Consider the following 22,632-nt stretch of genomic DNA (forward strand, 5'->3'; position numbering starts at 1 on the left):
TAATTTCAGAGTATTTAACCAGAGTTGTAGGACATACATCTTGTTTTCAGCAATTTGTGACAGTTCTGATTGATTTATGTAAGTGTCTTCAAGCAGCTGTAGCAAATTTTTGCTTGCATTTATGGACCACAATGGATGACTAGGGAGTGTTGTAAAATGGAAAGAGGGAAATGTGACCCTTAATTGCTAAGGCAAGGTGGAGGAAGTTCTCAGTAGGCTAATATTTTAATACACAAAACTGGAAACTTGGATTTGTTGTTTTTTGTATACATACTAATACTTCTCAGACTTCTTTAATGCAAAAAAAAAAAAAAATCAAACACAGAGATTGAACTCAATTTCTTTGGCATGAGCAGGAGCACTCCGGGAGTGGTATTTTGCTGAAAGTAGTCCTGTTGGCAGAAAAATGGAAGAGGAGACTACCTTTACAAGCAGTGGTTCTCACCCTTCCTAATGACGTGACCCTTTAAAAAAGTTTGTGTTGTGGTGACTCCCAACCATAATATTCTTTTTATTGCTACTTCATAACTGTAATTTTGCTACTGTTATGAATCGTAATGTAAATGTCTGATAAGCAGGATGTATTTGCATTCACTGGACCAAATTTGGCACAAATACCTGATACGTCCAAATTTGAATACAGGTAGGGTAGGGAGGATTGATTTTGTCATTTGAGAGTTGTAGTTGCTGAGATTTGTAGTTCACCTACAATCAAAGAGCATTCGTAACTCCACCAGTGATGGAATTGAACCAAACTTGGCACAGAGACCCAATGTGGCCAATTTTGATTACTGACAGGGTTTGGTGAGGATTGACCCACGATTTTGGGAGTTGTAGTTCACCCACATGCATCGTAAATGTTAATAGCTGAATGAGATAGGGGAGATTCCAGTGAGAATGATATGAAAACAATTCACAAGCAGTTTTTCGCAAGAACATTATGTGCCTGTTACATGCTGTGTGTGGCGCCAATGTATTGAACTAGGGTTTTGTAAAACATGTTGAAAACCAGCGGACTGCTGAAGCATGGCTGCAAAGTACAGTAGACTCTTAGTTAACCAGAACTAAAGCAATAGGAACTCTTGAGCATCTTGCAAAAGAATTGAAGAAATAACACTTTAAAGTCACAAAGCTGTTTTTAATACAGAGGAACTGTGTTACATTAAATTAAATTGGTCTTTATTATCTTAATTGCTTTTAATTTCTCTATTTCAGTATTAATATCAAGTAATTACAGAGTGAATGGTAAGGTATAATATGGAGTATAGTATTAGTTAGACCTGTTTGTAATAGTAACTCTCAAGTAACCAGAACCTACATTTATCTGGCATCCACCAATCTCCCAGTTAACTGAAAGTCTACTGTATATGCCAAGGCACCTACATCTTTCAATTGGATTTTCTAGCCTGTGTGCTTTGCACCTGGCTCAAGACATTTTGTTGCCTGCAGTGAAGAACATGATGGCATCTTCCATCCCTACCACAGTCTACATGTGCATATAAGGCAGAATTAGCCTTTAGTCTTACTTTGATACAGGTGAGAAGACAACATCTACTGCAATCATGGGCAGAAGTGCAAACTATCTGGTGCACACATCTGTTCTCCAACACCTTGCCTCTGTTTTGCGACTCCTTCAGTTTCTGCCATTTGAAGGAACTTCCTTATAATTGAGATGAGCTTGGGTTGTTTTCACCACTGAAGTTCCCTTCTGTGGCTTATGGAAACTTGAGCAAATGCTGCATCTTTTTAAAAAATATAAGATACTGCTCCCTTTGTTCTTATATCTAGTGTAAACATAGGAAAAGTTTGGTCCTCTAGATGATTTTGAATGACCACACCCAGCATTCATCACCATTTTATGCTGGCTGGGGTCATCATGGATATCGTCATACAACATCAGCTGGAAGATTGGATCTTGTCCGCCATTAACTGTTGCTAAGGGCCCTTCCACACAGCCATATAACCCAGAATATCAAGGCAGAAAATCCCACAATATCTAATTTGAATTGGGTTATCTGAATCTACACTGCCATATATTTCAGTTCAAAGCAGAAAATTGGGATTTTATTCAGTTGTGTGGAAGGAGTCTTAGATTTCCTCTTCTGTCTTGCATACCACTGTCTCAGCCATTCCTCTGTTGCAAAGGGCAGGTGTGATAGGCCTGTTGGGATGCTACTGCATGTAGCACAGATCCATCCGTTGCATTACAAAAAAATGTGGAAAGTTGGTAGGTATTACGGAAATTTAAAAAACAATAACATTCATTCCAAAAGTAAACCAGATTCAACACTTTGCATCTTTTATATATTTATCAGTGTGTTACATATATATTCTTTTCATAGCCGTGCTTTTGCTCAGCAACTCAGAGGAGATGGTAGGCAACATGTGATTTCCTTGGCACTGGGCTGGTCCCTTCTTGTATGTAGGTAACTCGTGGGAGGATGGACTTTGAAGGCAGCATAAACTGCTTGAAACTTATGAACAGTCACTATGAAAAGTGCCTCTTCTTTACCTCTCAGGGAGAGAATATGTAGTTGTCCCCCATGGCCTTGGCAAAATATGCTGAAACAATTAGCTGTTTTAGAGATTGAATGTTGAGACTCAACATTGTAGGCAACTTTAGTGGGCCTGAGGGGGAAAAAACCCTCCACTTCCAGCTCCCAGAATTTACAAAAAAGATATGTTGTTAAATATCTCTCCACCCCAAAAAAGCCAATTATTCCTGGGGGTCTCTAAGGATCCACAAACAGGGTCAAAGGCTCCATGGGAGCTGGACCTCACAGCAGTTAGTAGATACTTCCCAGCACATAAAATGCTGCTGAATTAGATGCGTTTGACTGATAGGGTGGGATGATGTTTTATAGACCCTGATTTTTTGCAGGGTTTAGGGATGAATGACCACTGCAAAAGTGGAAAAACAGAATATAAATGCTATTTTTTTTATTTTGTTTACTTGAGAGAACACCTCTCTTAAGAATTTCCAAGACTTCCTACTCAACTCTATAATTATGCTGAAGACCTAGAAATGCCTAGGGTGAGCACATTAAAGAAATCCATGAGTATTCAAACCTGCAAAAACTAAACTTGCAAATGTAGAAAGCCAACTATATTGACAATAAAGACTATTTTAATATTTGTTGTATATTTTTTAAATAAAACAAACAAGAAGCCAGTTTTGCAGTCTTCTCATAGCCTGGATTTTTAAGAAAGGTTCAGCTCCTTATTTTTACAAAGCTTTAGTCGAGAGCAAGGAGGAATGGTTTTGTTGTAAACCATTTTTTCTGAGCCTTTTCACTTGCATTACTAGGCTCGCCAATGTCGGCTTGTAAAGTCAAAAATTGAAAAACGAAGCTTCCCAGGCTTGAGTTAGGATATAAAACCAGCATTCAAAGCGCAGTTAGGCACAAATGGGATACATATCATTGCAAGAAAGAATGCAGCAACTGCTGTAGGTGAAGGTGCTTCTGATTTGGGGCCTGCCCTCAAAAGTATTGGTGGCTTCTTTACCTCTGGAAATGTTGCTTCTTCAGAAAAGCCCCCTTTCTTTCTTCATGTTGAGCTGTTTCCAAGTGGGGAGGGCATTGAATTCTTCTATGGGGATGCCAAAGACTCTCACAAAGTCATCTTCTGATAGGAAGCTCTGTGATTTGGGAAAAACAACATCCCTTGCATGAGGAAAGGAAAAGTGTTGTCCTTTTCCTAACCAAGTAAAGATAGTTCTACACAACCCAATAATAGTACATGACTGTGATAAACTGCTTTTTGTGAGGCTCATTCTTAATCATAGCCTGTTTTTCACATATGGCTGCCCAGGGGTGTCACGGATCACAAGGTAGATAGGATGTTGGAGATCCTGCTTTGGATGGAGACAATTGTGTCGGGCAAGCTAAGGACCATGCTGGCACAGTAGCTAATACAGGCGGTTCCTGAGTTGCATACAAAATAGTTTCTGCATGTTTGTTCCTAAGTTTTATCAGTATGTAAGTCAAAACATACAAATTCAACATAACAAAATTCGAGGAACAGCCAACACGATTCCTCCCCCTCAGCAACATAGAAGATTTTTAGGCAAGCAAAACTCAGAGGTGGGTTTTGCCAGTTCCCCTAAAATATTGTCTACTACATCTGGCACTCATTGGTGGTGCCTTATCCAAGTACAAGCAGTCTCCAAGTTATAAACAACTTTCTGCCCCTGTGATAATGGATTTTATTTGTTTATTTCATTTCATTTCTACCCCACCTTTCTCACCAGAAGGGACTCAAGGTATCTTACAATTCCGGCAAAAATTCAGTGCAGGTAAAAACTAGTACTAACAATACTAACAGTACTAAGAATAAAAATTAAAAACAATTAACACTTAGCAATCATAAAATACATCAGTATACAAATTTTAAAAGCATTTAAAGAGCTTGGTTTAATTTGTCCATAAACCTTAATCCAGACCACGTCGAAACTAACTTATTCTTCGAACGCTTGTGCAGAGAGCCAAGTCTTCAGCCTTTTCCTAAAACCCAGAAGGTATGGGGCCTGCCTGATGTCAGTGGGGAGGGAGTTCCACAGCTGAGGGGCCACCACAGAGAAGGCCCTGTCTCTTGTCCCCACCAGTTACACATGCGAAGGTGGGTCCGAGAGCATGGCCTCCCCAGAAGATCTTAAAAGTTCTAATAGGGTCATAAGAGAAGATGCATTTGGACAGGTAAGTTGGACCAGAACCATCTAGGGCTTTATAGGCCAAGACCAGCACTTTAAATTGGGCTTGGTAGCATATTGGCAGCCAGTGGAGCTGGCGCAGCAGAGGAGTTGTATGCTCCCTGTACGCGGCTCTGGTTAGAATTTTTTTTTTTCAAAAAATTGGCTTGTTGGGGAAACAAGGATTAGTGATGAAGCTTCAGTGGAGACAAGTTTCCCCATAAGACCTCTTCCAGAAATAAGGGTAGATTTATCTCACTTCCTGTTGTCTCAGCCCTGTTCTTAATTATGAGTCATTTGTAAGTCAGATGTTTGTAACTCGGGGACTGCTTGTACTAACTAGGGCTGACCTATGATGACACACAGCTCTCGTAACCTTGAGCTATGGGCATGTCTAACTGGATTCAAGCTCTAAGTGCTCTTTCTAAAGACTACATTGCCATAAGAGACCTCACCTCCTTCTTAGCAGGATCCACATCTTCAGGCAGTTCATCTCGACTGGACAGCAGAATTTCCAGAGGGTAGGTTTGGTGTTTGCTGCTGCTACCATTCAAGTTCCCTGATTTTGATGTAAGAGATGAACCATCCAGATTCTAAACAACAAAGATAGTTTGCTAAATGCAACTTTGATAACAGATTTTATACCAGTGTTTCTCATACCTTTGCAGTAATTGATGCTCAGTCTTACCCAGAAATTAAAAGGAATGCATGGCTTACTACTGCACCCTCCAAAAGACTTATTTTTGATGGTTAAAAACCATCCATTCCCATAGATGTCTGCCTCTGGGCTTCTGTGCGAATGTTTGTAGATCTGAAGATGGTTTCTCCACACAAACACAATTAATTGATTCAGTCCTGTCTTACTCAGGGGCCAAGCAAAAGGATTTGTTTCCCACAAAGTGTTTTTCAGAGGAGCAGTCCTGGGTGACAGTTGGCAAACGCCTTTACAAATGGATAATTGGGGGTTTAAGAAGCCATTTGTCTTTTATCCTGTTGATTAATCTGTTTCATATCGCAATATTCTAGGTTGGAAATGACTAGATTGCACTATTCCAAAAAATCTCTTGAGTTATAATTATTGTAGCTGACAGGTGAACATGGGCCAAAACTAACAAAATGAAGTTCAACAGGGACAAATGCAAGATACTCCACTTGGCAGAAAAAATGAAATGCAAAGATACAGAATGGGGGACGACAGCAGTACATGTGAAAAAGATCTTGGAGTCCTCATGGACAAGTTAAACATGAGCCAACAATGTCATGCGGCAGCTAAAAAAAAAGCCAATGGGATTTTGGCCTGCATAAATAAGAGTATAGTGTCTAGATCCAGGGAAGTCATGCTAACCCTGTATTCTGCCTTGGTCAGACCACATCTGGAATCACACTGTGTCCAGTTCTGGGCACAGGAATTGAAGGGAGATGTTGACAAACTGGAATGTGTCCAGAGGAGGGCGACTAAAATGACCAAGGATCTGGAGAACATGCCCTATGAGGAGTGGCTTAAAGAGCTGGGCATGTTTAGCTCTCAGAAGAGAGGGCTGAGAGGAGACATGATGGCCATGTATACATATATAAGGGGAAGTCACAGGGAGAAGGGAGCATGCTTGTTTTCTGCTACCCTAGAGACTAGGACGTGGAACAATGGCTTTAAACTACAGGAAAGGAGATCCCACCTGAACATTAGGAAGAACTTCCTGTGAGAGGAAGAACTTCCTGTGGTGGAGTCTCCTTCTTTGGAGGCTTTTTAAACAAAGGCTGGATGGCTATCTGTCAGGAATACTTTGAATGTGATTTTCCTGCTTCTTGGCAGGGGGTTGGACTGGATGGTCCACAAGGTCTCTTCCAACTCACAGATTTTATGATTCTGTGATTCTATGATGGTATCCTGGCTGCATTAATCTCTATGATAATAGTAGGTGAGAGACCACCTCTTAGTGACACTCTGGGTTCAGTTCCTAGGCTCTCCAACTGAAAAAGGCTCTTAAAAAGTATGTGACTGAACAGACCCTGCCCAAGACACTGAAGATCAGTGGTCAGTCAGAGGAGCAGCACTGAGCTAAACAGACCATATAGTCTGTATTGGGGTAAGACAACTTTCTCCATTCTTTATACATCTTTGTTTTGCCTGAAATTTAGTGAGGTCACCAATCTGTTGCAAAACAACCATTGAAGTACTAAAAGACACCCAAAGGCAACCAATTTATTCTGGAGGTTCTTCTCATTCCCCAGTAACAATAACAACAAATAAAGAACTTGCTTCTCTTCTATGACACCCTAGAAGTGAGGATTGAGCTGGTCAGCTCATTCTTCCTAACAAGTAGGCAGGCCTGCTTCTTAACCATGGGGTGAACTGCATGCTTGGAGAAGCAAATCTTCAACTCACAGCTGTGATCCTGATGGTGGCGTTGGCATCTCCCAGTTCTTTCTTCAGCTGCTCGTATGTCTTCCCTTCCTGAAAGAACAGAACAGATTTAGGGTACTATTGTGTTAGGTGTTAGGAGGAGAGCGCGAATGAGCTTCCTCAGTCATCTCCAGCTCCCCATGTGGGGATATGAGAGAAGCCTTCCACAAGGAGGGTAAAACATCAAAACATTTGGACGTCCCTTGGGCAACGTCCTTGCAGACAGCCAATTCTCTCACACCAGAAGCAACTTGCAGTTTCTCAAGTTGCTCCTGACATGGAAAAAATGTTAGGTGTTGGGAGCACAATATAGTTGTACTCCCTAGAGTTTAACCATGGACACATTCTGAATCACAATTAGGTCATCATTTGGCAAAATGTAGAAAGACATAAACTATAAAAACAAAGCCCCATCTTCTCTAGCATTGTCCTTCTGACAGTAGTCAGCCAGATGCTTCTTCAAGAAACCCACAAGCAGAATAATGTTTTGATGCTGGACCTCCCATGTAGGGCTTGCTACATCCATATCAACATGTTAGTGGCACCAGTTTTAGTAAAACTATGCTAGACTTGGGAACTGGAATCTATTTGCATCACAAACTTGGGATACCCAGCTAGGAAAACCAGTCTTGCCCTCAGATTGCATTTATACAATTAACTTCTTTCATAGTTCGAACACCAGAAGGATCAACTTTCAGTGGTGTTATCCAATATTGTGCAAGCAAACCTGGATTCATGACGTGGGACCCCCTTTCCCTCGTCCCTCCTCAAGATGCCCCACACCTTAAATCTGACCTGGTGAGTTCTATAGCCTCTGGGACAGATAGAGGGAAGTTGCAGAAGGAAAGGGGACTGCATGCCACTAGGTGATCAACAATTTAATACAATTTTAATTTTAGCAGGAGCCTGAGGTTTTGGGGCTTATGTTTTAATACTATAAACTAAAATCTAAAGCACTCAGAGTTTAAATCTTATAATATCATTTCATGTTTCAATAAGAAATTCAACATTCAAGTTCAAATTGGCAAATCTCGACATATTGGCAATTTTCAAGAATTTTACCAAATACCTTGGGGATGTTTACCTATTTTTAACAGGTAATCACATTCACATAATATATATTTTACTGCTTTCAGACTGTGGTACTTTCTTATCAATGTGACATCAGCAGCATAAAAGTATCCCTGGAAAAAAAACCCCAAAAATATTTGAGGAATACTCTGCACTTACACTCCACCGATAGGGATCCCAAGCTAGGAACCATCCAGTGAAGTTGGGAGGCTCAAAGCCTTGCTTGATTATCAGGATGGGAGTATCAGTCTCCCTCCCACTGGGGTGGGTCTGCAGATATTCTTGAGCTGTTGTCAATGCCTCCTTCCTCTCTGTTGCATTGGCTTCTTTCCCGATCCATAAGAAAATCTAGAAAATGAAATACAATAGAGTCTCGCTTATCCATCATAAACAGGCTGGCAGAATGTTGGATAAGTGAAAATGTTGGATGATAAGGAGGGATTAAGAAAAAGTCTATTAAATGTCAAATTACAGTATGATTTTACAAATTAAACACCAAAATATCATGTTTTACAACAAATCGTCAGAAAAAGCAAATCAATACACTGTAACATTATGTAGAAATTACTATATTTATGAATTTAACACCAAAAACATCACAATGTATTGAAACGGCTGTGGATCAGGGCGGGAGTCAGACTACGTTGGATAATACAGAACGTTAGATGAGCAAAGATTGAATAAGCGAGACTCTACTGTATTATTACATGTTATTCACTGGAATAATGTACAGAAGTTCTACCATGAAAGGGAAAGGTCAAGATGGCATCTCCATGTCCCTTCCTAAATCTCTTTATCTCTGCACTACTTCCAACAGTAGGCCTGTTATTTCAGGAAAGTTCAAAAGCTTATTGTCTGTCTCCAGACACCCAGTGGCTTATTCAGGCTGAAGGTCCCACTGCTAACAATAATGCTTTATAACAGCCTTCTCCAACCAGATGTCCCTCAGAGTTGCGTTCAAGGATTTCAAAGCTTGACACACTACTCTTTCTTTCATTATCCTCACAATAATTTTATGCAGTGGGTCAGACAGCAAAAGAGAGACCCAAGAGACTGGCCTAAGATCAGTTTCCTAGCTTAATGAAGGATTAAATTGTATATCTTCCAAGTCCGACCCAGCATTAGAACTGCTATAGTTGGCTCTCATGCTGAGTAGGAATGACAGGAGGTAGCCATCTGGAGAAAGCTAAATGTTATTAATGGTTATGATCCAACTCTTCCTCTATAAAACTTTGCAGTGTTTTTCCCCATAGCAGCAGGAGCTTAATGCTTTTGAGGGAAGTAGCTAGTATGCTGTTCTGGACTTGAGTACTCTTGGATCTACTGACTTTGAAGTATGTCATGTTCCATCTTCATCATACCTTGCCTTTCCTTGTCATCCTGAGAATGGTTTTTTTTTTAAAAAGCAGAGGTAGAAGTGATGTGGCTCTCCATGTGTTTCTGCTTTGTAAACTTTCAATATTATACCTTTCAGCATTCCTAATGTGACCGAAGACTCATAGGAGTAGCAGCCCAACAACATCCAGATGATTCTGCCTTCCATTTGAAAAGAGTATATTAAATCAAAGGTGGTCAACTTGTGGCCCTCCGCTTATTATTGGATTTCAGCTCCCATCATCTCTCTCCACTCCCTGTCCTGGTTACAGCAGGGAGCAGTTTTTGTTCAGCAACATTGAGTAGCCCAACTGTGCCTTAAAAGTTGCTGCAGACCTCCAAGTCCTCTCTCCTGACAAATAAAATGGACCTTCAGCTGCCTCAAACTCCCTAACAGAATGAAATAACATCAGGAGATATATATGACACCATGACAACAGAATAAGAGATGTACAAGTTCTGGAGAACTTCACACTCCAGTTCCAGCCATACCTGGTCCCAGGTATCCAGCAACATAACGTCACTTTCACTGAGGTCATCCTGGGTGAAGTCAGTTATCTCAGTGACGACAAAACGTCCAGTTTTGTTGGAGCATTCAAAAAGCCTGGGAGGGTGATCCGGGACTTCCTGCTGCAGCCTGAAAGATAGAATAGCGTTACTGGGAGAAAGACCCTCCCAGTCTCATTTCCTGGGTGTGCAGATGAAAGATTTCCCAAATGAAAACTAACAGCATGTTCACCCTATCCAGAAAACAAACAAATTCTGAATGCAAACCTATTCATTTTTTACCACTATCCAAAAAAGGCAAGTATTTAGATTTCAAGTTTAAGGTTGTGCAGAAGTCATTGATACCATGTATGTGTTTAACTGTTAGAGTATATATTTGTGTTTGTAACAGTAGCTAAAACTAGAGTTATCTGGTTTGAATCCACAGTGAGCGTTGCCAAGGAGACCAGGCAGGCTAGCTCAGGAGAGTGAGAAGTGGGCGGAGCCAAGCAGGAAAAGTTATAGGCTCTTTGGAAAAGGACCAGAGAGAGTGTGAGTGTGTGTGAGAGAGTGGAGGCTTGAAAAGCCTGGGAGAGAGGTGTGTGTGAGCAGCTGGAGGTTTTTCAGTCTAGAAGGGCTGAAGAGAGAAACCTGGCCAGTTTCTTTAGTCAAGGAAGACTAAAGGAAGCCTGTTAGGATCCCTAGTCAAGGAAGGACTAGAGATCAGAGATTTGATCAAGGAAAGATCAAATTGGAAGGCTAGTTATAGTGGGAAACATTGTTCACTAAAGAGCTTCACCTCAGTAAAAGTTGGCCACGAGCTGTGTTATTTGAAAGAGTGGACTATATTAAAACCAAGTGACATTCAAAGTTCTATAAGTTACTTAACAGCCTGCAACCATACGCTTTGTACACAATAAACTTGTTATCTTTTGTTAAAAATTGTCTCATCTCATCTAACCTGCGTCTGTAGAGCCAGATCTCATCGGTGATACCTCAAATACCTCACGTTGGTGGCGGTTACCTTAATTTACAACTAATAATTGGCCTCCTCTATAATATATTATTATACACAATTGAGGCCTGAGATTAATTCCCTCCATAATCATCCACATCTGCACAATTGGTTTGCGCATCTTCTCAAAGGTGTTTCCAGATAAAGCTTGAACTGTGCAGCTGCCTGTGTCATTTTCAGAATTTTACAGATGTGAGATGACATCATCTTCCATTTGTAACCCATATGTTTTTTCTCCACAGCTGCTTTATATTTCTTACCAGAAAAAATATATTAAGAATCAGAATAGGAAACACTTTTGATGGTGTGAGATGCCATCCATCTGGCTGAAACATTTTAAATAATAAATAAAACTGGATAATATATATATTTAATTGAGTGCCTTCAAGTCAATTCCAATTTATGGTGACCTTTTCATTGTTTTTTTGTGGCAGGATTTCAGATGAGAATGTTTTTTTTATTCTTCTGGGGCTGGGAAGATAGGACTTGCCCAAGATCGGCAAGTGAGTTTTCAGGGTTGATTTGGGATTTGGTGTCCTAGTCCAACACTCAACCTGTAGGCAGAGAGCAGTTCAATCCTCTTCCCAGTATACTGAATGGCCAGGGAGGGTGCAAAGAAAATTGCAGAGAAAACATGAGTACTGGGGATTATGTCATTTGCAAAAGGTGAAAGAAGATTCCACTCTCCGTAATACTTAATTAAAGATGTATGTCAAGTTTATGTTTGACTTAAGCTCGCATTTGTCATTAACAGGATTTATTCCCCAACCTCAGGAGGTGAGGCACGAATCCTGTTAATGACCTGTGTAAGCTAATTCATTCAACTAACGCCAGTGAATATCAGCCTCCATCCTGTTGAGAGCTGGGATGTAGGTACCTTTTTTCACTTGCATAAGGAGCCTGGCCTCCCAGCAGCTCCCAAAACTCCTTTGGTTCCTGTCCTTCTGCCACGGTCTCTTGAAGGCCATCACAAATAATGGTGGCAAGCTGCTTGGCCATCTCTCTTTCATCACCACTGGAACCCTGACATGAAAACCACAGAAGTGAGACATGACAGGACAGTCCAAGACTTTGTGTTGCTTGAAACAAAAGACATGGTGATGTTTTCTTTGCTCTATTTCATCCTTGCTCTGTTCCATCTATAGAAGGGAACTGAAGCAAACCTGAAACAGCATCTTACGTCACATAAGTGATGAAACGTCAAGGTTTGTGAAATCTACCTTTTTGACTACAGTGCCCTGAGTCCTCTAAACATGTTGACAGCAGTTTTAAAAAGGGAAAGTAATTTATTTATTATTCTTTATTTACAGTATTTACATTCTGCCCTTCTCACCTCGCAGGGGACTCAGGGTGGATTACAGTGCACATATACATGGCAAACATTCAATGCCATAAATACACAACATATATAGACAAACACAGAGCCAATTTAAGCTTCATGAGGGTATGCTCAAATTGCAGCCACCAAGGGAGCTGTCTCTTCATGGTCCACTTATTACACTAAGTCCTTGATGGAGAACTTCCTCATTCTTTCGCTCACTGCTGGAGATTTTTATGGTGTCATAAATTAGTTAAATTAGCCTCCCTGCATAAGTGGTACTTAAATTTCCTACTTGACAAATGCAACTGTGTTTCGGGCTGCGAAGCTCAACTGCAAGCTAGACAAATGGTCGGGAGCTTACTCTGACCTGGGCTGGCTTTGAACTCAGTGGTGATTTAATGCACCTGACTCCTAGCCAAGTGCGCCACAGCCCAGTCCATTTTTCCCATGCTCAACAGAATAGTCATTTTTTGGTATCCCCAAAGGCATCTAGTAATATAAAAATGTAGGGACAGACTGTGTAGCACATACATTATGTTCTTTAAACAAATTACCATTGCCTCCAAGGTGCTGCCACCTAGACCTGCCTTCTCCTAGACATGATCACAGACTGTTGCTCCATACATTTCAGAGTTTTATCAAACTGAACTTCAGATCTCCAAAAAATTTGGTGTTTGGTGACAAGATCGGATTGCAGCATAAAACGTCAACTTCTGTCAGTTGGAAGGATGGACCCCAACTTCCATTTAACAGAAAAAGAAATTCAGCGTCTTCACTTCACTTCAAAAGCAAAAGACTGAATTTCTTTTATTGTTAAATGGACGTTGAGGTCCATCCTTCCAACTGACAAATGTTGATGTTTCATGGCTGCAATCCTATGGGCTAATATCACGTAGTACTTCTGCATATGTAACTATGCTAGGTTGAATCATATATCACCAACGTCATATAGCTTCTGAGTCTTTTGAGGTATGATCATTCCATGACTTGCCAAGAATGAGCCAAATCACAGAAGCCTCTAACTATGTCCCTATTAACAGATGCAAAATCATTAAACCAGCGCTAAGACCTACTAGCATCCTTCAGAAGTCACAGCACTGATGCACAATCAGCCCATCATGTTTGTAAGTTTGATTTTTGTGGATTTGATTATTCATGGATTTGATTAAATTGTTCTCACTAAGACTCTCTAGGTCCTAAACCAAGTCTACGGTCAGTTTCCAGTGGAAATTGACCACAGAGTTGTGCTGAAGTTCTTTGATATGCCAAGAAAGGTGTTCTCTTGGGTTTTTAAAAGGCATTTTTAATTCAGTTTTTCACTTTCATGGCGAATGGGGAGTCCCTGTGCTCCTAACCCCAGGGAATGAAAAGGGCTGAAAGTAATCATTTTGCTCTAGATAAGCACACATATGGCATGCAACAACCAAAGAGAAAAGAGGCTTTGGAGGCTGTGTACAATAGGTCAAGGGGATGCTTTTGGCCACCATCCAGTGAGCCACCCTTTCTGTACTCACCTTGCCGTACCACAGGTAATGCCCTGTCTGGGCTCTAAGCAAGAAGACATCATTGGAATTGAGAGATGCTGCAGATGATGGCACTTCCACTGCCTTCGTGTTGGAGCTGTCTGTTCCGCGGATCTGGAAGAGCCTCACTTGGGCTTCCACTTCATTACCACCATTTCTTGACGTTCCACCCTATGTTGGATGCAAGAGAAGGGCAGAAGAAGACAACGCATCTGAAAAGTGAACAATAATGTGGTTGGAGAGATAGAGACTAACCCAGAAATGGGAACTGTGTGATTCCTAAATGTTGTTGTCTGGAGAACAAGCCCTATGAGGAGTGACTTAAAGAGATGGGTATGTTTAGCCCTCAGAAAAGAAGGCTGAGAGGAGACATGATGAGGGCCATGTATAAATATGTGAGGGGAAGTCATAGGGAAGAGGGAGCAGGCTTGTTTTCTGCTGCCCTGGAGACTAGTAGCAATGGCTTCAAACTACAGGAAAGGAGATTCTGTCTGAAAATTAGGAAGAACTTCCTAACTGTAAGGAGAGCTGTTCAGCAGTGGAACTCTCTGTGGTGGAGGCTCCTTCTTTGGAGGCTTTTAAACAGAGGCTGGATGGTCATCTGTCAGGGCTGCTTTGAATGCGAGTTTCCTGCTTCTTGGTGGGAAGTTGGACTGGAAGGCCCACGAGGTCTCTACCAACTCTACGATTCTATATGATGTCTGACTTTTAAAGATCTTTTAACCTTTCCCAACCTCAGAGCTCCAAGTGCTGTTAGGCTACAATTCTGTCTACATGACAGATAATCAAAAGTAATGGGAATTGTCATTCAATAACATCTGGGTTCCCAGATTGGGTAAAAGCTACAGAGCACTGACCGCTATGTAAACAAATATAGGTGGGCCTCTGTGTCTATGGATTCTCCATCCATAAATTTAACTGCCCTTTGGAGGCAATCATAAGGTTGGTGTGGACTCAGTGAAAATGAGTTTTGAACCCCTGACCTATTTTCAACATCCATACCCATTTTTAAAAAATCTTTATTCTGTATTTATTTAGGTTGTATCCTGGTTGCTTTTCTCAGAAGTGGGATTCAAGACAGCTTACAAAACAGAAATGGGTGCAATATAAATTAAAAACGTATGAAGAATATCATTACATGAAACTGACTCTTTTGTAACATTAAAAGCAATGCAAAGACCCATTAAAATTAAGGTTTAATTTAAAAGGTTAAAGAGTAGTGAAGCTAATGATGAAAAAAAACTTTTCTTAATTACAGTTACAGTAGGTTCTGAAAATCTGACAGAATAATAAAAGACCTGTCTTCTAAAGAAAAGAAAACAAGAAATGGAGCAGCAAAGGGCCCAGGTGCAGTTACCAAGGAGGCTTTGCCTTGTGTCCTCACCAAATGCACTTTGAATAGAGTGTGATCAAGAGAAATGCCTCTAGTTCGTAGTTTTAGAGTTATAGGGAAAAAGGTATGTCTGCTTAATCAATTCATATCTAAGTACAGTGTTCCCTCGCTACTTTGCGGTTCGGTTTTCGCAGACTCGCTATTTCGTGAGTTTTTGCCTTCTAGTTTATGAATGGTTGCCGTTGCCCAGAGCGGCATTCTAATCCCACCTCGTGGCAACGATGGAGCATGGAAGGGGGTTTCACTCTCCCTCTCAAGAGAGAGGCAGCAAAGCAGAGATAACTAGCAAAAGAAGAAGAGGAGGAGGAGGAGGAGGAGGAAGAGGAAGAGGAAGAGGAAGAGGAAGAAGAAGAAGAAGAAAATGTGTGCTACCTTTCAATTTCTCCTTGCTTCTGACTCACCCTCGGAACACTATATGCATATATATCATCCCTACTTCAGAGATTTTCACTTTTCGCGGGTGGTCCTGGAATGTAACACCCACGATAAGTGAGGGAACACTGTATGTCTGCGTTCATGTACTTATAAGTATTGTTGCTTTTTTTGTGTGTGTAATTAAAAATATTGGGGGTGGGAAGAAAACACAGTCCTTCAGATTAACATAATTCAGATTAGCAGTATTTTTTAGCAGTTAAACAGGTATAAAAAAACCCAGGAGACTCTTCATTCTTAATTTCAGTACTGAATCCTACTTCATACCTCAAAGATGACAAGGTTTCCTTTGAAGATGGCCAGGAAGTGACGTGGTTCTTTGCCCATGGTCACTCGGACCTGCACAGGCTCTCCATTGTAGTGCTGATCCACCTCCACTGCGTGATAGGCTGAGGCCGCAAGCTCATCCACTGTGGCATGGCGTCCCTGGAGGCACAGCAAAAACCTCAAGAGATCTAGCATAATGCTCTCAGAAAATGAAATTATCTGTTCTCTTCCTCCCCTTTTTAATGTTTTTCTTTCTCTTAGCCAAACTAACTATTACATGGGTAATTACATGGATTGTAGCACACATTTCTTTTTCAAAAGTTGGGTATAAGAAACAGAATCAGGACTGTGGCACCGAGAAGTCTTTGCTCCATGGCAACCATTCTTCTAAACTCCCCATCAAAAATAATCCTAGTAAAGGAGGAGGAAACATAGGCACTCAGCATGTCTGTTTTGTTTCTGTTCCTATGAACAGTGCTTAGTGGGCCTGAACAGGGTACTGAGCTCATTTGGATCCTGAAACACATCCATTTTGTGCCTGAGGTAAACAGAGAGGAGCTGCAAACACTACATTAGTCTTTTGCAACTATGCTTCTGCCAGATATGTTAAAATACATGTGAACTATAGTCCAACACATCTGGAAAGTGCTGTCAGTGTAAACCCAGCCTTAGTGGAAAGAAAGAGCAAGCAATGAGCTTATATCCACAAAAGGCTTTGAAATCAAATCCCCACGGGCAGTCAACAAACTGTGCTTCTGAGGCAACCCCAGTTGAGACTCTCCCACATACCTGCCAGATGTACAAGATATAACGTGGCTTCCGGCTCACTTCATAGGTGTACAGAACTAAGTAGCAATCTCCGCCATAGAAGAAGCCATGCCACCGAGAGTCCACTGGAACAAGCTCCAGGTTCTCAATCCTCCAGACCTAGGGAAGACAAAACATTTGGTTTATTTGGGTGTCATCCTAGAAGTTACATTGTCCCCATAACTCACAGTGTAGTAGAACTGGGACTAGCAGGACTGAAGTGTCAAGAACATTTAATTAGAAAGGATGGCGACATTTGTCACCCCACCTCTTCGGTCTGTATTTGCAATCTGCTGAGTAGCTGACAGGAAAACAAATCCTCCCTCCCCCAAATCAATTATCATTGTGAACTATTTGAGCTGCAGTGAAAAGTATTTTGAGGTGGCTTGGTTTGGAGTACACAATTAAGGTCCATTTGCTTTACAAAAAAAAAAAACCTGTTTCTAGTGGAGATGAACACTTATATTTTCAGAGTCCCCTTGGAGGCCTGGCAATGATGACTGTCTAACCCAAGCATGGGCAAACATTTGTCACCCCACCTCTTCGGTCTGTATTTGCAATCTGCTGAGTAGCTGACGGGAAAACAAATCCTCCCTCCCCCAAATCAATTATCATTGTGAACTATTTGAGCTGCAGTGAAAAGTATTTTGAGGTGGCTTGGTTTGGAGTAGACAATTAAGGTCCATTTGCTTTATATAAAAAACCCTGTTTCTAGTGGAGATGAACATTCCTGGCTTATATTTTCAGAGTCCCCTTGGAGGCCTGGCAATGATGACTGTCTAACCCAGTTATGGGCAACCTTTTTTGCCTTGGGACCATAGTGATCAGGAGGGCTGAGCATATGCTGTGCGGGGTGGGGCCATGAGGGGGCAGGACAGGGCCTGAGTCATCTTCAGGTTGTCCTCCCAGCATAAGGACGGGGCTGCTCGCCCCATCCTTATGCCAGAAGGAAGGTGGGACATGTGGCGGCTTAGAGTGCTCCGGGGGCTCACTGTGTGGCTTCCTCGGCCATCGTGCCAGCATAAGCATGGGGCTGCTTGCACCATCCTTATTCTGGGAGAAGGAGGAGGTCCCTCAGCTGCTGTGTGCCTTCCTCCCTCGTCTTTTTGGCATAAGGACATGATGGGCTGCTGTGTCCTTATGCCAAGAGGGCAGGGAAAATTAGGAGGGCCTGAAGAAAGCACCCAGGGGGCTGCATCCAGCCCCTGGCCCTTAGTTTGCCCATGCCTGGTGGTCTAGCCCCACATTTGCTAAGGTGAAGTGCAAGCCAGGACTCCTACAGAAGTTGTTTCAAAAAGAATATTACTTTGAAAAAATGTATTTGGCTAAAGAGTTCCCTCAAATTAACTTTAAGCATATAAAGATGGCATTTCTACTATGTCTGGAGCCCATGGTGGCAGAGTGGGTTAAACCCCTTTGCCGGCAGGAATGAAGATCGACAGGTCACAGGTACAAATCCGGGGAGAGCATGGATGAGCTCCCTCTATCAGTTCCAGCTCTTCATGCGGGGACATGAGAGAAACCTCCAACAAGGGTGGTAGCACATCAAAACATCCAGGCGTCCTCTGGGCAACGTCCTTGCAGACGGCCAATTCTCTCACACCAGAAGCGACTTGCAGTTTCTCAAGTCACTCCTGACAAAACCAAAAACAAACAAACAAACAAACAAACCTTGAGCCACATGGGGGAGTCTAAAACATTTTGGCAAAACCTTTCCAAAGTATTTTCTTGCTTTCTTAGCCTCAAGGAGAAGGGATTTAACAATGTGTGATGGAAACATTTGCAATGTAGAACACTTACGAGTTAAGCAACCCTTGTTGTTCTATCATCAAGTTAACTTCACCTTATAACAATCCTTTGAATGAGAGACCTCTAAGGGATCCTGGCATTCAAAACTCAAATTTGGATAATTTTCAGTCATGGTTTGCTCCATGTTGGAGTTTCCCTCTTTTTCTACAGCCTTCACTTCATCCGGCATTACTATCTTTTCCACTAAGGCTGGTTTTACACTGACCATATAATACAGTTTGAACTACATTGGACTGCATTATATGGTCAGTGTAAAACTAGCCTCAATCATGTCTCATAAGAAGTTACTATTCATACTTATGCTATTTCCAAAGTACAATAGCATTCATTTAATAATTTTGGCTTCTAGTGAGAGCATTTCCTGAAGATGTCCCCTTTAAGTCCTGTTTTACCATTGTGAAAACACAGAGAGAGAATGGTTCCCAAAATAACATTTAGTTCTGTACACATAGATTTCTTCAAACAGGCAAAGATTTCACACTTTCGCCTTCTTGGGAGTTTCTATGAAATCTCCAGGTCTGAACACACAGATCCCAAAATAAATCCCAAGAAATGTCAAGTTTTAAGAGCCAAGCATTCAGACTCCATAGTTAGAATTTAAAACACTATGCCAATTTTTTTAATCTACTTATTTCTAACAAAAGAATATCCTATTCTCTGCAATGATTTTCTTTTTAAAATTTTAACCATTTGCAGAAATCTGGTTGTGTACATTATGTGAAATTATTATAAAAGAATGTTGATTACAATATATGACTTTGCTATGATGCATGGTGACTCTACAAATAATAGACTTCCAAGAATCCAAATCATTGAGAGTCTCGTCCCATTTTTCTGTTGCCAATGTGTGAATCCAAACAGGATGAATGTGATGTTGACTGTTGCTGAGCCCTATTTATTTCTTTAAAAAGCTCAACCTCCTTTTCCGTGGCATGAAAGCAGTTCAGCCAATGAAGGACACGAATTTCTTATTTTCCAGACTCAGCAAGATATCAAAACACCATGATCACTGACTGCTGGATGATGCTTAAATGGCTACATACTATTGATCCTGCTGATATGATGACCTGTTGGAAAGGCGAAAATAAAGAAGAATTTCATTTGGAAAGGAAAGCCAAACTATTCATTCTGGGATTTGTTCTTACCTCCACTGTTCCTTCCCCATTATCCACCATCCTCTCCTGAGCCGCCAGTTCTGGCTGAGTATGCAAAAGGGTGACATCAAATTTCTCCTGGTTGATCTTAGCTGAAAAGGAACAACCATCAAAAAGAGGGAGCAGTTGGCATCAACTGGATCACAAATGAGAATTATGGTCTCCCAGATGTTCTTGGTCTACAACTTCCAAACAGCTGTCTCCAAGGTTGGCAGGCGTTGGGGAGCATGAGAATTGCAGCTGAAAACATCTGGAAGGCTTTTGTTACTCACTGCTGAGTTAGATCTATAGGTTGGAATTATTTTTTTAAAATGTTTATTTATATCCTGCCACCCCCAGTGGCACAGTAGGTTAAAGCACTGAGCTGCTGAACTTGTTGACCGAAAGGTTGCAGGTTTGAATATGGGGAGTGGCGTAAGCTCCTGCAGTCAGCCCCAGCTTCTGCCAACCTAGCAGTTCGAAAACATGCAAATGTGAGTAGATCAATAGGTACTGCTCCAGCAGGAAGGTAACAGCACTCCATGCAGTCATGCTGACCACATGACCTTGGAGGTGTCTACGGACAATGCCAGCTTTTTGCCTTAGAAATGGAGATGAGCACCACACCCCAGAGTCGGACACGACTGGACTTAATGTCAGGGAAAAAACTTTTACCTTTTTTACTTTTCTCTTATATGGAACCCAAACAACTTACACAGCATGTTAAATTAAATTAATCTATCATACAAAAAATTGAAAATGTTGCAATTAAAAAAAAGGTAATTGTTGTTGAGGCACGATGTTTGTGCCATTGTAAGCCCCTTGTGTCCCCCTGTTTGGGTAGAGAAGGGCGGAGTATAAGTATATATATAGTTAACAACACAGCAACGTACTTAAAAACATTAGTTCAGAGCATCATGCAGCCTTGGGAGAGGAACAGAAAAACTGTGCAACCACAGAAAGCCATCAGTCCAAGAATTGGATACAAAATTGTTTCTCCCAAGTCACACTCCCTCCATCCAGGGTCAGGTCTTGCCTTACCTATTTTGCCCACGGTGTGGGTTTTTCCGAGCCCCACAGACTGGTCAGCCACAGCCCATTTCTGGAAGAGTTGTTTGAACATGGCAGACTCAGCTCCATCGTGCACAGTCTCCAGGTTCGTGCTGCAAGGATAGCCTTGCATCCTCATGAATTCCTGCCAAGTATCAAGGAGGAGGAGGATTGACCAAGGGCAATCTACATAGGACTTCCAAAGTGCTAACATAATAGCTTGCATGATTTAGATGTCAAATCCACTTCATATCACTTCTACCATCACATTCAAGCGGAGCGCCTGGTGGCGCAATGGGTTAAACACTTGTGCCGGCAGGACAAAAGACTGACAGGTCGGAGGTTCGAATCCAGGGATAGCGCGAATGAGCTCCCTCTGTCAGCTCCAGCTTCTCATGCGGGGACATGAGAAAAGCCTCCCACAAGGACGGTAAACATCAAACACCCGGGGATTCCCTGGGCAATGTCCTTGCAGATGGGAAATTCTCTCATACCAGAAGCGACTTGCAGTTTCTCAAGTCGCTCATGACACAGAAAAAAAAATCACATTCAAACATATCCTCTGCCCCCCACATCCCCCAGTACATGTTGCTCAACTTGCAATTGTTTTTCTGAATACGGCATTTATTCATTCAGAAAATAGCTTGCCCTGTTCTGGCCTTTAAGGGTGCTTCTAGATACTGCAAAAATCCACATTTTAAATCTGGGGCAAAATATCCCAAGACCTGACAGCAGGTCCACACACAGACCTATTCGTCCTAGGAAATGCCCCCCCTCCCCCAACCATCATCCTCACATCTTCCTTTGAAGCAGATCAAGATGGAGAGCAGATGGGGGACATCCGGTAGATGATTTTTAAAAAATTCACTTAGCTATGTGCTGGACCTCATATGCTCACATGCAAATATCTTAATGCAAACACAAGCAGATTTGTATGTGCGCATATGAGGTCCAGGGGATAACAGTGATTTAAAAAAAAAAATCCTAACTTCAGTCAGATCTCTCTCTTCACTCAATTGTTCATTCAATCTGTGTTTAATATTATAAAGTTTCAAAGAGTTCTAATTGCTTTCCCATTCCGCTTCTCTTGAGCCAACTGTGTGTCTGTGGCTCCATGTTTTGACAGCCCGATCAGCTGATCAGCTGTTTTGGTTTTTAAAACGTGCATGTCCATAGGAGCAGTTCACACAAGGGGGAGGAATGAAAAACACATGTTCGGCATGACTGCAGGGATATACATTCATGCAAAGGTGCACATTTTTCGGGTGGAACTGGATTTTAAGCACACCTTTTTAACATGTGCTTTTCAGTTGTTAACCAATTCTGCCTGCACATTTAACCTGGTTACTTCTGGGTTTTTAGGCATGTGTAGAATAGGCTAGGCACTCGTGAACTGATCAGAATAACTTCCTTTCTGAAAACAAAATAAAATACTTAATGTTTAATTTCAAAGTGGATCCAGTTGTATGTATTGCCGAAGGCTTTCATGGCCGGAATCACTAGGTTGTTGTAGGTTTTTTCAGGCTGTATGACCATGTTCTAGAGGCATTTTCTCCTGATGTTTCGCCTGCATCTATGGCAAGCATCCTCAGAGGTAGTGAGGTCTATTGGAACTAGGAAAATGGGTTTATATATCTGTTGAATGACCAGGTCGGGGCAAAGAACTCTTGTCTGCTGGAGCTAGGTGTGAATGTTTCAACTGACCACCTTGATTAGCATTTGATGGCCTGGCAGTGCCTGGAGCAATCTTTTGTTGAGAGGTACGAACCCCACCTCCTCCAAGATGAACCACCAAAACTGGGCTCTACAGGCCAATGAATACTTCACCTCAGACATCAGAAGAGCTGCAAGACCAAGAAC

The 22,632-nt window shown here is 41.6% G+C and overlaps 1 protein-coding gene across 2 annotated transcripts in view; it reads right to left on the minus strand.

Moving 5' to 3' along the window:
• Nucleotides 1–1,117: 1,117 nt before the first annotated feature.
• The window catches only part of AVIL (advillin), a 42,880-nt gene continuing 21,365 nt past the window's right edge, over nucleotides 1,118–22,632 (minus strand). The window contains exons 10-21 of one of the 2 annotated variants that reach the window (XM_060762818.2): nucleotides 20,764–20,917; nucleotides 19,735–19,835; nucleotides 16,763–16,900; nucleotides 15,974–16,132; nucleotides 13,873–14,052; nucleotides 11,915–12,060; nucleotides 10,029–10,173; nucleotides 8,322–8,510; nucleotides 7,074–7,142; nucleotides 5,146–5,283; nucleotides 3,508–3,640; nucleotides 1,118–1,742 (exon numbers count right to left, since the gene is read on the minus strand). In XM_060762818.2, coding sequence (XP_060618801.2) covers nucleotides 3,527–3,640; nucleotides 5,146–5,283; nucleotides 7,074–7,142; nucleotides 8,322–8,510; nucleotides 10,029–10,173; nucleotides 11,915–12,060; nucleotides 13,873–14,052; nucleotides 15,974–16,132; nucleotides 16,763–16,900; nucleotides 19,735–19,835; nucleotides 20,764–20,917 — 1,533 coding nt within the window. In that variant the 3' untranslated portion in view covers nucleotides 1,118–1,742; nucleotides 3,508–3,526. Of the gene's footprint in view, nucleotides 3,641–5,145; nucleotides 5,284–7,073; nucleotides 7,143–8,321; nucleotides 8,511–10,028; nucleotides 10,174–11,914; nucleotides 12,061–13,872; nucleotides 14,053–15,973; nucleotides 16,133–16,762; nucleotides 16,901–19,734; nucleotides 19,836–20,763; nucleotides 20,918–22,632 lie in introns of both variants that reach the window. The other variant, XM_067464283.1, reaches the window with a different exon arrangement.

This window comes from Anolis sagrei, chromosome 2, assembly GCF_037176765.1.
Source record: "Anolis sagrei isolate rAnoSag1 chromosome 2, rAnoSag1.mat, whole genome shotgun sequence".
NCBI lineage: Eukaryota > Metazoa > Chordata > Lepidosauria > Squamata > Dactyloidae > Anolis > Anolis sagrei.